At 41.4% G+C, this 15510-nt stretch overlaps 1 protein-coding gene across 1 annotated transcript in view; it reads left to right on the top strand.

The window, feature by feature from the left end:
- The window catches only part of CNTN3 (contactin 3), a 284442-nt gene that overhangs the window by 237875 nt on the left and 31057 nt on the right, over positions 1-15510 (top strand). The window contains exons 14-18 of the mRNA XM_040246384.1: positions 194-352; positions 452-601; positions 2511-2581; positions 3515-3749; positions 7782-7897. Of these exons, the coding sequence (XP_040102318.1) occupies positions 194-352; positions 452-601; positions 2511-2581; positions 3515-3749; positions 7782-7897 (731 nt within the window). The remainder of the gene's footprint in view (positions 1-193; positions 353-451; positions 602-2510; positions 2582-3514; positions 3750-7781; positions 7898-15510) is intronic.

Below are 15510 nucleotides of genomic sequence, written 5' to 3'. Positions count from 1 at the left end.
GGTTGTTTTATTGCCAGGGAAATTTCCTTTTTCCATAAGTGCTTTTGAAATCGGGATCCATTGGGGTGTCATGAGGTATCATGTGTCAGGAGGCAGGTTCTTCACTTTGGTTTATGGAATTGCTAACTAGAGTCAGACGTGGCTGAGTGACTGAACTGAACTGAACTGTTCTTTGCATTTTTGCCTTCCATAGGTTCACCTGGGCCACCAGAGAGTGTGAAGGTAGATGAAATTACAGACACAACAGCCCAGCTCTCTTGGAAAGAAGGTACAGACAACCACAGCCCAGTTATAGCCTATTCTGTCCAGGCGAGGACTCCCTTCTCCGTGGGTTGGCAAACGGCCACAACAGGTAAAGGGGGTGAGGCAGATGCCACTGGTACAAACGAATGGATTTCAGATCAACCGTAAGATGCGCAAACGTTTACCTCTCTGACATATTCCTTTGTAGTGCCTGAGGTCATTGATGGGAAAACACACACAGCTACAGTAGTCGAGTTAAATCCATGGGTGGAGTACGAATTTCGGGTTGTAGCCAGTAACAAAATCGGAGGTGGAGAACCCAGTTTACCCTCAGAAAAAGTAAGAACTGAAGAGGCAGGTTAGTGTTTTTGTTTTCTGAGTCTTGGCTTCATAGGTCTTCCTCGGTGTGTGTTTCCGCTTCTCTTGCCCTTGATCCCCAGGCCAGCAGGGGTTCAGCCTCAGTAGTGCCTCGTTGCAATTATCTGACCTATCTCACGGCAGACTGGCCATATGGCGTTTGTCAAAAGACACATGTGTAAGTGAATCTGATGCAGTGTGACATTTGCAAGAGTTCAGTCCAGCGCCAGCCTTCATTAATGCGTGTACAGTGACTATGTTTTTGTCACTTAAGGTTATAATTACTATCTGAGATCGTCACCCTGTTAACAGGGGAAGTGCTGTTTTCATTTATAACAAGCATTGACAAATTGGTAGGATAATGACTTTTGGGAGATCAGCTGCTAGGAAATCTCATTCTGCCCTCCAAGCTCAGTGAATGAGCTTAAGTGATTGATGAATAGGTATATTTTGGCTCCTTGAGTATTAAATTAGGAGAGAATTATTTTTAAATTTTTCATGAGGGGTAACTATTAATATTAACCATAAGACCCCTTGGTAATGCTAAAAACAGCCTAACATTGAAACCACAGAACAGAAAGTGTGTATGGTATCACGTTATTGATGCATCAGACAGGATTTAAGACTTTCCTTTTCAGAATCTGTAGTGTTAAGACTAAAATTATGTTTGAAATACAGCCGATGTATCACTTTGGAACAAAGCCAAGATAGAAGTCATGAAATATATTTCAGTAATTTTAATGATGCTTTTTCACTTAGGACAATGTGTAGAATGTTCGTGCCAGGGATTATGAGAAATTGGGGAGCCACGTCCGTCTTGAGACTCTGTTCATTTATTCACAGAAATATGTTTAGATAGTATCTGCTGTGTGCTGAGCACTTTCTAGGTACAGTGGGTACAGCCGTGAACACAACAAGGATACCTACCTTTAGGTATCTTATGCTCTAGGTGTGTCATGAGATTTATGAAACATAAATTTATATTAGTGAGAAATCTAATGCCTGTGTGAGATTCATAAAAGAACAGGATTTGAAGATTTCAATGTGAGTCATTTTTATATAAAGCCAGTGTTCTGAGAACTCCATCTTTACTTAGAGTAGTCACAAGTTAAATGTTCATGCTTACATGAATAGGCCTAGAGATTATCATACCAAGTAAAATTAAGGCAGAAAGAAAGGCAAATTATCATATGATATTACTTATATATGGACTCTAAAAACGTGGTACAAATGAACTGATTTATAAAACAGAAATAGATTCACAGACATAGAAAAGAAATGTTCCCTAAGGGAGAAGGAAAGGGGCAGGATAAATTAGAAATTTGGGATTAACAGATACACACTACTATATATAAAATAGATAAGCAACAAGGACCTACTATATATACAGGGAACTGTATTCAATATCTTGCAATAACTATAAGGGAAAAGAATCTGAAAATATATATATATGTGTGTGTGTACATATGTATGTATATATGTCTATACCTGAATCACTTTGCTGTACACCTAAAACATTGTTAATCAACTATATTTCAATTAAAAAAAAGTAACTTTGACACTTGTGGAAAAAAATTTCCATGCTGGTTTGATTTATCATAATCCCTCATGAAACGCTTCTTCTCATTTTATTAACTTCATACTGAGTAATGTTTTCTTACTGTTTGAAATATTTGAATCTTTACTAATTTTATGCATATGTAAATCATGTGATTATCTCCCCAAAAGATAAATAAATTTAGATATACACACATACATATTGCATGTATATATGCACACATGCACACACACACGTAATATGCCAATTGTAGAATTATTCAGATATTAAAAGTAAACAATGTTGAGTCTTCCTTCAGATAAATATTACCAAATGTGAATAGGGTTTCATTTCTTCTCTCTAACCTGTGTAGTGCCAGAAGTGCCTCCTTCAGAAGTCAGTGGAGGAGGTGGGAGCCGGTCTGAACTGGTGATCACCTGGGATGTAAGTGTCTGGGCAGCGTCTGCCCGCTTAGGGTGATGGTCTTCCCACAGCCATGGCTTCCTGGGTGATGCTGGTGGTGCTAGTGATGGTGTTAGAACTATTAATACTGGCTCATATTTTTTAATGTTCACTTTGTGGTATTTTCTGTTCCTAGCATTTTGCATTTAACATTTTTTTTTTTTTAAGGTTAAAAACACTAAAGCATAGAGATAGTAAATAATTTGCCCAAGGTCATCTGGCTGGGGATGAGTCAAGTCTTGACTGTTGACTCTGGAGCTCTTCCCCCACTGATGATGCACACGCCACTGCTCTAGGCAATGCTGCTTTCTGGCCATCCTCTCAGCCCTTGCTTTATGTCATAACTAGGAAAAATGTTAACTAACAAAGCCAGAAGCCTCTACAGTTGTCTTCATTTTTTGAAGATGTTGATGGAGAAATAAGAAGTCAAGAGATCATGGAGTATCAATAGAAATTTTTGACATGATGCAAATACATCTTTGAGTTTAAAACCTTGTTTTTACTTTCTTTTTTAAAGTTTTTCTCTTGCACTGAATTATCATGTTCATATATAATTTTTTCTGTAAGATCAACATTAGGGAGGAGATGATTTTTATTTAATTTAGAGATGCAGTATTTCAACTGAAAGTATATCTTTATTACTCAGAACTCAAATTGGGGCTACAGGATGCTCAAAAATCTAAATTATTTTGGAAAATTCTAGTTAGTTATCTAGATGGCTGTGAAAGAGTCGCATGTGTCTATTTTAAAGCTGCTTATTGTATCCCTGTCCCTTTTCTCCTTTCTTAATCCAGCCACTTGGTACAATGAAGATTATTATTTGATGACTTTTAGAAAAGACTCCGCATTATAGCTGAATTTATTTTTGCCTTGCCCTCATGTGAAAGTGTGATTTAATATGTCTTCCCTTTATAGCCAGTCCCTGAAGAACTACAGAATGGTGAAGGTTTTGGGTATGTTGTTGCTTTCCGCCCTCTTGGAGTAACCAACTGGATCCAGACAGTGGTCACATCTCCTGATACCCCAAGATACGTCTTTAGGAATGAAAGCATCCTGCCATTTTCACTGTATGAAGTTAAAGTGGGTGTTTATAATAACAAAGGTGAAGGACCGTTTAGCCCAGTGACAACAGTTTTCTCTGCAGAAGAAGGTATGGAAAGACTATTAATGATTTTTCAACTTTACAGTGATGTGAAGTGGGCCACATATTCAATGAAAATTTTACTTTGGTTCAGTCTTTTCCTGGGCTGGTGATGCAGTCAAATAATGTATCAGGGTGTTGGGCAGCAGTAGACACAGCTCCTAGTTGGCCAGGCTACCACAGGGGTCGACAGTGGATACACGTATGACCATTCTGTACCATTTAACCATTCTCCATTCTGTTTTTCACTTTCAGTACAGTAGCTAATAAATTACATGAGATGTTCAACACTTTATTGTAAAATAGGCCTTGTATTAAATGATTTTGCCCAACTGGAGGCTAATGTAAATGTCCAGGGCCTGTTAAAGATAGGCTAAGCTAAGCTAGAGCTTCTCTGGTAGCTCAGCTGGTAAAGAATCTGCCTGCCTACAATGCAGAAGACCCCGGTTTGATTCTTGGGTTGGGAAGATCCCCTGGAGAAGGGTCAGGCTGCCCACTCCAGTATTCTTGGGTTTCACTGGTGGTTTAGACAGTAAAGAATCTGCCTGCAATGTGGGAGACCTAGGTTGGGAAGATCCCCTGGAGGAGGGCATGGTTGCCTAGTCTAGTATTCTAGACTGGAGAATCCCCATGGCCAGAGGAGCCTGGGTAGGCTACAATCCATGGGTTGCAAAGGGTAGGACATGACTAAGCAACTAAGCACACAGCACAGGCTAACCTATGCTCTTCAGTATATTAGGTATATTAAATGCATTTTCAACTTACATTTTTGACTGACAATGTGTTTGTCGATATGTAAGTGAAGTCGCTCAGTCATGTCTGACTCTTTGCGACCCCATGGACTATAGTCTACCAGGGTCCTCCGTCCATGGAATTTTCCAGGCAAGAGTACTGGAGTGGGTTGCCATTTTCTTCTCCAGGGGATCTTTCTGACCCAGGGATCGAACCCAGGTCTCCCACATTGCAGGCAGATGCTTTACCATCTGAGCCACCAGGGAAGCCTCATCATAAATGGAGGAAGCTCTTTTTATCAGTTCCAAACTTAATAATCCAATTGTGATCCAAAACCCCAATTTGGAAGTTCTTTGTGAGTTCAGATATATTTCTTCAAAAGAAGAATGTTTGAAGTCACAGTTAGAGTCCTCACCCAGGTAATAAAGATCAACCATGACCTGAAGTGTGAAACTCAGTGAATAGTTAGAGGGGTTCACAATTAGTTAAACATCTGTTTAGGGGGAATACATTGAATCCTAGTCTGTGAAGCAGGCAGTGGCTCTGCCTTCCAGAGCTTTCTTCTTCTGGGGGTAAGACTAAGATACTCTCTTTGAAGTGCTGTAGTCTCAAGTTATAAAGTGGTTCCTAAGAGCTGAAAGAGAGGTTTTAGCAGACTGGAGAGGGAAGGCCACAAGTATCACATTAGTGAGGCACAGAATGTGCAGGTTCAAGGATGGGGTTCACCAGTTCCAGTTGGTATAGACTCACACACATTCCACTCTGGACTCATTCCCTTTGTCTACCTTTCTGTCCCAGTTATTGCATCTCTTTAGAAAATAATAGTAGTGTTAGGAGAAGTCTATAAAGCCATTTTGTAGGTCAAAAGCAGCTGAATATTTGCTAGCTCCTGTGGTTCTACCTAATTAGAAGGGCAGGAGAAACAAGTATTGAATGCTTACTATGAGCCAGACATTACCTAATTTGAATTTTCCAAAGAGGAATGATGTGTTGGTACTATTGTCATTTCCCACTTACACAGGAGAAAATGGAAGCTTGATGAAAAATTAATGAATTTGCCAAAATCCATACAGACCTATTGAGCTAGTATTTTAACTTAGGCTTTTGCTCTCGAGTAGTCTGAGCTCATGAAATATGATTTCACAACATCTCCTCTATCCACCAAGCCTTACAGTAAATTGCAGAAGTGGGTCCACAGTTGTCATTCCTAAAAACAAATAAGGAAAGCTCACTTTTTCATCATATCATCACCCCCTATTTTTGCTCTTTTTCCACCAAGTTTTGAGAGAAAAAGGAAAAGGCATTATCAAAATTTTTGCAGCAGAAAGAGCTTTTAAATTCATAGCCAGAACTCTTCTCCAAGAGTTACTGAGAAGGATTATCATTACAAAGGCAAATCAGGGGTCTGGGGAGTGATGAGGGAGTTTTGGGGTGCTGTCTACCCTGTGCATCCTGGACAGGAGCAGAGCTGGTAGCTAGGAGGGAGGCAACAGCCAGAGCCTTTTACTATCCTCTTGCCTCCTGCACGTTCCTTCTCCTGTTAACCTTCCCTGCCACCACTGATGAGTCAGTTAAAGGTCTTTCTATCTGTTCCAGATGTCAGAATCTGACTTGACTGGTCTTTGAAAAAAGCGAGAGTTATTGGAAATATCCTCAGACATTTCACTGAATCAAAGGGGGAGGTTTTTTTTAATATAAATTTATTTATTTTAATTGGAGGGAGAGGGTGGGATGATTTGGGAAAATGGTATTGAAACATGTATAATATCATATATGAAACAAATCGCCAGTCCAAGGGGAGGTTTTGAATAGCAGACCTCATGAAGAGCCTTAATCAAGGAACCTTTGAGCCCTCAGACACCTAGGGCTTCTCTAGGGCACCAGGGCTGATTGACTGGCCTCAAGTCTTCCTTGTTTCTCCAAACCCATGTTCTCAAGAGAAAGGTATCTAATAGGCCCATCCTTGGACCAGGCTGTCAATATCCATCAGCCCTGGCCAGGGAGCAGGATCCTTTAACATACAAATGAATGTTGGGGGAGGAGACAGGTCTACTCAGAGCTGTGTCCTGAGATGGGAGAATCACTGCGGAGGGCCTGTGAAACCCCAGGAGTTCTCCATTACCAAGGGGATCTCTGTACTGTGTAATAGCTCTGTGCAGGCTTATCTCCTTCTTCAGAAGAGTACAGGATCTCACTGAGCTTTGCCCCTCTCTATGAGCCTAGTTAGACAAGACACTCACTAAATGCTTATTGAGTAAATGAATTCTATAGACCTTGACTTTTGTTTTGGAGAGTGAAAAAGTTGGCTTAAAGCTCAACATTCAGAAAGCGAAGATCATGGCATCAGGTCCCATGACTTCATGGGAAATAGATGGGGAAACAGTGGAAACAGTGTCAGACTTTATTTTTGGGGGCTCCCAAATCACTGCAGATGGTGATTGCAGCCATGAAATTAAAAGACACTTACTCCTTGGAAGAAAAGTTATGACCAACCTAGATAGCATATTCAAAAGCAGAGACATTACTTTGCTGACTAAGGTCCGTCTAGTCAAGGCTATGGTTTTTCCTGTGGTCATGTATGGATGTGAGAGTTGGACTGTGAAGAAGGCTGAGCGCCGAAGAATTGATGCTTTTGAACTGTGGTGTTGGAGAAGACTCTTGAGAGTCCCTTGGACTGCAAAGAGATCCAACCAGTCCATTCTGAAGGAGATCAGCCCTGGAATTTCTTTGGAAGGAATGATGCTAAAGCTGAAACTCCAGTACTTTGGCCACCTCATGCGAAGAGATGACTCATTGGAAAAGACTCTGATGCTGGGAGGGATTTGGGGCAGGAGGAGAAGGGGATGACAGAGGATGAGATGGGTCACTGACTCGATGGACGTGAGTCTGAGTGAACTCCGGGAGTTGGTGATGGACAGGGAGGCCTGGCATGCTATGATTCATGGGGTCACAGAGAGTCGGACACGACTGAGCGACTGGACTGAACTGATGGACATAAGATTTCCCACTGGGGCTGAAGGATGAAAAAGAGAGAAATAATGATATAGTGGAAAGAACAAAGGGGACAAAAAGGGAGAAAAGTAGAATATCAAGAAAGGAGTGCCTGAGAGGAGGGTAGAGTTGTTCTGGTTGTTCAGCAAGAAAAAGCCTGTGGTTCTGATGCCATCTTTTCCTAGGAAATGGGACATGACCAACACATGGTTCATTTTCAGATATGTTAAAATGTGTTTTTTTAAATAAAAACTTCAGTAGATTTTTTAAATTAACTATCAAAATTATAACTGGATTTCACATTCTGTTCCCAAACAGAGCCTACAATAGCTCCATCTCAAGTTTCTGCAAATAGCCTATCTTCCTCAGAAATTGAAGTTTCATGGAATGCCATTCCTTGGAAACTGAGCAATGGACACTTACTAGGTTATGAGGTAATATCTTTTAAAATTAATTAGCTCGTGTATGAATGTTGGCAGGCGACTTTGTTTGCTTTAGTGTATAAGTCTTTATAGCAATGACATCTTAGCTAAAGTATGACTTTTGTTCAATTGTATCACTATATTGTTTCCTGTGACTATCAACAAATATTGATTTTAACTCAACCAACTGAATGAAAATAACTTTAGCATGGTAGAAAAGAAAATAATAATAAGATGAAAGGAAATAATGTATCCTGTGGGCCTAATCTTTTAGCTGGATTGACAAAAAATAAGATTGAACTGTAATATTTAAGTTCATAGGATGATTGTGACGACAGTTAAATCAATCTCCAGTGCTTTGTCTTATTTTCTTGGTGGACTTGTTGCTTCTGGGCTCTGAAGAAGCCAGCTGTGTAGAATATAATTCTTGCCTTCAAATAATTGTCTTTGGTGAAAGAAGATGAATGGTGTGAAATAGGATAACACACAACCAAATGTCATGAAGATCAGAATAGGTCACACAGAATGGTTGAGGAGTGAGAGACTTTGAAAGGCTTCATTCATAAGGACATTCAGGTTTAACAGGAAAAGTAAGTAAACATAGAGAAAGTGGAGAGATTCCAGACTGAACATGGCACTTTGAAGGAATGGAAGGAGTGACGGTCTACCTGTGGAAGCTGGTTTCAGGTGAAGAAAAGAAAAATACAGTGGGGCCAGGCCACAGATGGCCGTAACTGTTAAGAACAACCATTCTGACTGGGCCCCATGTTTAGGAGGGAGCAGTTAGAGAGAACTGAAAGCAAATGAGCAGAGAATGGACAAGATAAAAAGTTCAGTCTTCAAATTTCTTTACTACTTTGTAGTAGCTGTAGTTGTGATTTCACTTCCATCCCCAGCCATCTGCGTAGGAAGCTTCCCTCGTGCTTCTAATTCCTGATTCCGAGGCAGGTTTACATGAGCACATGTTTGCAGTACAGGACCATGTACCCTGCCACCTGCCAACATAACCTCAAATGATTACACCAGGGTGGCCACTGGATCAAAGGCAACTGCCCATGGGCAGTTCAGCTGAACTAAGTCAGATTCTTGCAGATGTCTTGAAGCAAGCAGCACAGAGGTTGTGTTTAGTGAGAGTGATGGATGCCGTGGTTATGTCAAATTTAGGACCCAGGTCAGACTTGCCAAGTGAAAGTGAGAAAGAGTTAGTCGCTCAATTGTGTCCAACTCTCTTTGAGACACTGTGGATTATAGGGTGCCAGGCCCCTCTGTCGGTGGGATTCTCCAGGCAAGAGTACTGGAGTGGGTTGCCATTTCCTTCTCCAGGGGATCTTCCTGACCCAGAGATGAACCCAGGTCTCCTGCATACTAGACGGATTCTTTACCATCTCACCCCTGGAAGCCCAGTGAAGGCCATTGGAAAATAGAACAAAGAAGCTCTGCAGAGACGAGATGGAGTAGACATACTCTGATGCAACCCTAAAAAAATGGAGGAGACAAGGATCCACGGAGCCTTAAAGAACAAAACAGAATAGCTCTTTGACAGCATCCAGTACTCAAGTTGGCTGTGTTCTTTCTCATAATGTCGCCTTGTCCTTTTCGGTCAACTTTCTTTACATGTGAACTTCCAAGAGTTCCGGGTTCTTGTAACCAAACAAGCAGTGACTTGAGTAAGCACTAATGACAAAGTCAAGAAAGGATAGGCTAGAGCAGTGGTGTTCAAAGGAGGCCCCATAGGCCATCTTTCCCACAATTACCTGAATTTTTGCTGAAGATGAGCCCCCAGAATCCTCCCTGGACCCACTGGACCCACACATCTAGAGAAAGATGTCATGAATGTGAATTTTTAGTGAGTACCCATAGGGAAATATCTTCCTGCACACATATGTATAGGAGGCCCTGGTCTTGACACAATGACCCTTGATCACAGACAGAACTGTTCGACTTAAGGAAGGTAAAATGATACTGAGGAAGCAAAACACCACATACATATAGAAGAGCAACTTGGTTAGCATATTAAAGGAAGCCAGGAACATTTGGATGAAAAATTCCTGTAATTCCCTAACAGTGCATGGAAGCAGTGAAAGACAGTGGGCAACCAATGGTAGCTCCCCAATAATTAGAGAAGTGGCATTGACAGGGAAGGTAGGTGGGATGGAAGGAACACAGATGTAATAGTATAGTTCTGAGGTCAAATCTGTGCCAGATTCCAACCCTGCCTTTCCCTTTGTTGGAAAAGTGATGTAAATTCTATGAGCCTTACTTTCATCACCTGCAGAGTGGGAACAATGGACCTAACCTAACTAGGATTTTGAGAGCATCAACTGTGATTAGATACTTGTGCATCTCACAGTTCCTGACTCATATTAGTAATCAGTGAAGAGGCATGAGCCATATTCCCAAAGAATTTTGAGATATAAATTTATAGATGTCTCACAGTAAATATTCTCAAACAATTCTTCAACTCTAAGCTCTTTTGCCTCAGGAGAGTTTGTGACAGCTATTAAGATGGGATTACCTGTGAGATTCCTTCCTTCCTGGCTTTGTTTCCAAAGCTCAGGCCTTTAAGCAGATTATTTCATGTATTCTAGAGAGTGGGGAGAGAGAAAATGCCACAGAGGAAAAAAATGCAAGATAAATTTTAGGTGATTTTGGAAGAAACAAAGATCTTAGGCTTACGAAGTCCTGTGGGTCTTATCACTTTCTCCCTGGCAGTGCCCAGGGTGATGGTGAGACCGCAGAAGGGAACAGATGTGCTTCCTATACTCAACAAGGACTTCTTATTCCCCCAGCATGGCAGAATTGCTGGGCCTAAAGGGATCAGACAATTTAACAGTAAGTCATCTTGGCGAGGCTTTGGGAAGGGAACCCCAGGAGTGATTGAAGTCAAGCAGGATATGAAATTCAATGTTAAATCAGATTTACTTAGAGAAAATAAATGAGCTCATCGTACATCCCTCTAACAGGAGACTGAGGTTCCCCTCCCCCATTCAATAACTTTGTCCTTTACAAACTCTGTGTCTGTGTTTCAGTGTGTGTTAGTCGTTCAGTCATGCCCGACTCTTTGCAACCCCATGGACTGCAGCCCACCAGTCTCCTCTGTCCGTGGGATTTTCTAGGCAAGGATACTGGATTGGCTTGCCATTTCCTTCTCCAGGGTACACTCTATGACAGGGGCATAATTCCTGACCTGGTTGTAGCTAGTGAAATAATTAAGAGAAATAAACAAGAGACTATATATAAATGAGCTTTGTAGGCTTCCAAGGGCCACAGGAATGTTACCAGTCACTGGTGATTGTCTGACAGCTTGAAGGCAGGTAGATGTTGATGTTAGAATATGTCAGTTTAAGCGGATCAGGAGTCATCCAGATAAGCAACTCTATAAGAAAAGAGAAATATACTGCTGTGGCTCAGGTCAGGAAAGAGAGATTGATTGAACAAGAGACAAAACCAAAGAATCCATGTAGTTCCAGGATAGTTATCTTGTTAAGTTCACACCATTTTTGAATTAGACAAGCCTGCATCCAAATCTACTAGAGCAGAATACATCTCCATCAGGGACAAGAAACCCTGCCTGTTTGCTCACTTATGTATCCCAGGTGCCAGCAGTTGTATCCAGCACACAGAGAGTTTGCAGAAAGCTCATGGTGACTAAATAAATACAATTTCAGCTCCATTATCTTACTGCTCTTTGGCCTTGAGCATGTGGCGAATGTTCTCCAAGGCCCTGTTAAAATAAAGATAATGGTAAATAACTCACAGCATCATTGGAGAAGTTTTAAATGAGATAAAGCAGCCATTGTGAAAATGGGCCAGAGAGACTTTGGGAGCTTCTACGTTTCTGTTTTTGCATATTGGGCATTGGGATAAGATTTCACGGGAAGGAAAATTTTGAAAACCAGTGAGGTAGTATAGAAACATATAGCACAGTCTTGAGCATGGGACTCAGTACTATTGTTTGTGTTGCTACTGGCGTTGCCATTGGTGAGGGGAAGAAAAAAGATGAGGGAATGATGAGCAAATGGAAATTGCCTTGAATTAATTATAGCATCTTCCCTTTAAAGAGTAGCAATCTTAACATCCACATAAAGCCTGAATACAGTATTGAAAGGAAACAACTAGTGAAAATTTCTCCCCCAAGGGCTTGCACTGTGCTGGGTGTGCTCAGTGGTGTCTGATTCTTTGTGACCCAATGGACTATAGCTGGCCAGGCTCCTCTGTCCATGGGATTTCCCAGGCAAGAATACTGGAGTGGGTTGTCATTTCCTCCTCCAGGGGATCATCCCGACCCAGGGACTGAACCCTCATCTCTTGAATCTCCTGCATTGGCATGTGGATTCTTTATCACCGATGCACCCTGGGAAGTCCCCAAGGGTTTGGTGTGTATGAAAAGAAAGAGACAAGTTAAGAGAAAGATACGCTCTTTGCGACAACTTAAGAAATAGTGTATATAATTGTGCCAAGAGAGAAATACGTATTTTCATAGTCTCAGTAATGATTTCAACAGTAACCTGGAAGAATAAATGACTTAGCTGAGTATTTAATTAGCAGTCGTGGGGCTAACTTTCTGGGTTGCAGTTACCCCAATATATCTTCGCAATTCTTAATAGCTCCTGCCTTCCTCTCATCTCAGTGGGGGTTGATCATGTGCCATGGGGCATGCTGAGCACACATCATCATTAGCAGCTAGACTAATTTTTTTTTTTCTGATTTGACCAAGAAGTCGTTGAGGAGCTCATTTCCCTGGGCTCCAATTTATTTCATCTTCTAACCACAACACTCAGGCTCAGATCTTTTCTTGTGCCCCTTTTTGTAGAAACAACAGATAAGAACAAGATAAAGAGGAGACAGATAGATGGTTTAAGTTCATGGGTAGTAGGTGCCTGAGAAACAAAAGCTCCAAAGTTCTATTTTGGTATATACAGTCCATTTCTTTACAGTTATTTTGTGTCTTGAGAAAATACAACTTGGTAGAATAATCTTGACAAGCAATGGGAAAAGCTATATTGTGTGTGTGTGTATGTGTGTGTGTGCATGCACACACATGCGCACACACACGCTCAGCTCTGTCGGACTCCCTTGTTACCCCATGGACAGGATACTAGAGTAGGTTGCCATTTCCTACTCCAGGGAATCTCTTCTACCCAGAGATTGAACCCAGGTCTCCTGAATTGGCAGGCAGATTCTTTACCACTGAGCCACCTGGGAAGCATTTTGAAATATTACAGGTAAGCATATTTTGAGAGGGGAGCTAGTAGATTTTTTTTTTTTAATATTTGACAGAGAAACATAACTTGGGCAGTGAAGGGGCAGGGGACCTAAAAGATTTTTGTTGTTGTTGCCAGGGGAATATAACTAAAAAATGTATACAGAAGACCAAACTGAAACTTCACTGATATCTCTGTTCAGCCTCCTGTTATAAACAGCTATATGGAATATATTTAGCTCCCACTATTTTAATTAGAATAGGAAAAGATGTTAAATACTTGAATTTTTTTGAATATAAAATTTCTACTGGCAAAAATGAAAACATATAGAAAGAATCTGATTCCTTACATTCAGGCAAAGAATTAATTCTAGGATGATGAGTCACAGGTACATAGGAAAATTGGATAGAGACAATTCAAGCCCTTTTAAATAAATAGAAAGCTGGCAAAAAATGAAGTGAATAAATAAAAAGCAGACAGTTGAGAGGTGATGGAAGGATTTGTTATGCTGGAGAGAGCAGTAAGTATGTGTGTGAGTGAGGGTTACCCAAACAAAGCAGGGTTTGTTATTAGGCAAATATTGTCCTTACCAAACTGTGACTCACTCAGCATTGAGAGACTAAATACTGGAGCCTCTCTTACCTTGCACCCACCCATCTCCTGGCTTCTCTGTTTCCAAACTCAGGTTTGGCTGCTCACCTCTCAAAAGCTCAAGAGACAAGTGCTGGTAGGAATGGAAAGGTTGCTTTATTCAGGAGGCCAGCAACCTGGGGAGATGGCAAACTGATTCTGAAGATTCTGCTCAACAGTCAAAGTTTTTAAAGGGAGAATCATTTGAGGAGGGGGTCAGAGCCTTCATCTATCTTTGTCACATGCAGACTGTTTTCTAATTGGTTGGTGGTGAGGTAACAGGGAAGTACTCCAGGAATCTTGTGCTCATCCTTCTCCTGGGTGGGGGGGAGGGTGGTGGTTAGTTCCTGCAGAAGAACTCAGAGGTATTGTTAAGTATATTTCTCGAGGGCCCTGCGCCTCCGCTCCACTCCCATGCACTATTTTTTCTTTACTACTTCTCAATAGTTTCTGAATTTCCTCCCTTTCCTGAGAAGCAACTCTTTGAATCTGCCCTTTGGAAATCAGGGAAGGTCAGGGAGGTTAAATGAAACTAATTTCTACAAACAAGAAATAGGGGACACAGAAAGGATTTGTACCTGGAGGGGCCCACAGCATCCTGCTCCAACTCATCTCCATCCAGTGAGAAGCCAGAGGGTCAGCGAGCCTGGCATGTTCTCACAAGTCAGCCCCCAGAGACTGAGAGCCAAGCAGGGAAGAGCTGCCGAGGAACCCCTAAAGAAGAGTAGAAGATAGATCTGGATTTGTCTTCTTAAACACCATCGAATGCATTTGCCTGCCTGATATTTATTGAAATGTGTTTTGTCTGGCAGCTAAGAGGAAATATTTGTCTCCCTGAAAATCTAAAAGTATGCACAAGATTATTTCAGTCTATTAAAATTGCATTTCTAACAATACCTGTACTTTTATGGCTTAAAAAGTGCCATTTTTCAATACATTATTTTCATAAACTGCATTTGGTTTAAGGTTAAGTGAAATCTGTGATGCCATAATATGAAAGGCAAGGACATTAGTTTTCGGAATAACCACATTACTTGCAGGAATAGAGATAGCATTTAAAATTCTGACATTCCTCAAGTTTGCTTCTGTTTACCTACCTAGATCAAAATATATTGGCTTGTGAACTGGTGTTATGCTTCTAAAGAAAAGATTATTATCTCATCAAGAAATTGGAGTCCCAGTGTTTTATAGGCACATACAGTATTAGGACTGCATACATACATACATACATACAGTATTAACTAGCTTGGTGAATTAAAGGAGACAAAATATCCATCTCTGTTCTATCCACGGAACAGTTCTGACACGAAAAATGTGTTTGTTTTTTTTTTCTTTTTTTCTCTACACCAGCCTGTTCTCTGATACCAGCAGCTGTGCTGTGCTTAGTCGCTCAGTCATGTACGACTCTTTGCGACCCCGTGAACTGTATGGAGCCCACCAGGCTCATCTGTCCATGGGATTCTCCAGGCAAGAGTACAACAGTGGGCTGCCATGCCTTCCTCCAGGGGATCATCCCAACCCAGGGACTGAACCCAGGTCCCCCACACTGCAGGCAGATTGTTAACTGTCTGAGTCACCAGGGAAGCCACTGATAGCAGCTAGGTGTCCCAAAATACAATTCAATTCTGACACTATCCGAGGAGTTAGCTTCAGATACTACAAGGCTTCCTGGGTTGGGAAGATTTCCTGGAGAAGGGAATGGCTGCTGCTGCTGCTGCTGCTAGGTCGCTTCATTCGTGTCCGACTCTGTACGACCCCATAGACGGCAGCGCACCAGGCTCCCCTGTCCCT

The sequence above is a fragment of the Oryx dammah genome, unplaced genomic scaffold, assembly GCF_014754425.2.
Source record: "Oryx dammah isolate SB20612 unplaced genomic scaffold, SCBI_Odam_1.1 HiC_scaffold_9, whole genome shotgun sequence".
NCBI classification, from domain to species: domain Eukaryota; kingdom Metazoa; phylum Chordata; class Mammalia; order Artiodactyla; family Bovidae; genus Oryx; species Oryx dammah.
The sequence above is the reverse complement of the archived record's forward strand: the minus strand, read 5'-3'. Positions and strand labels throughout refer to the sequence as shown.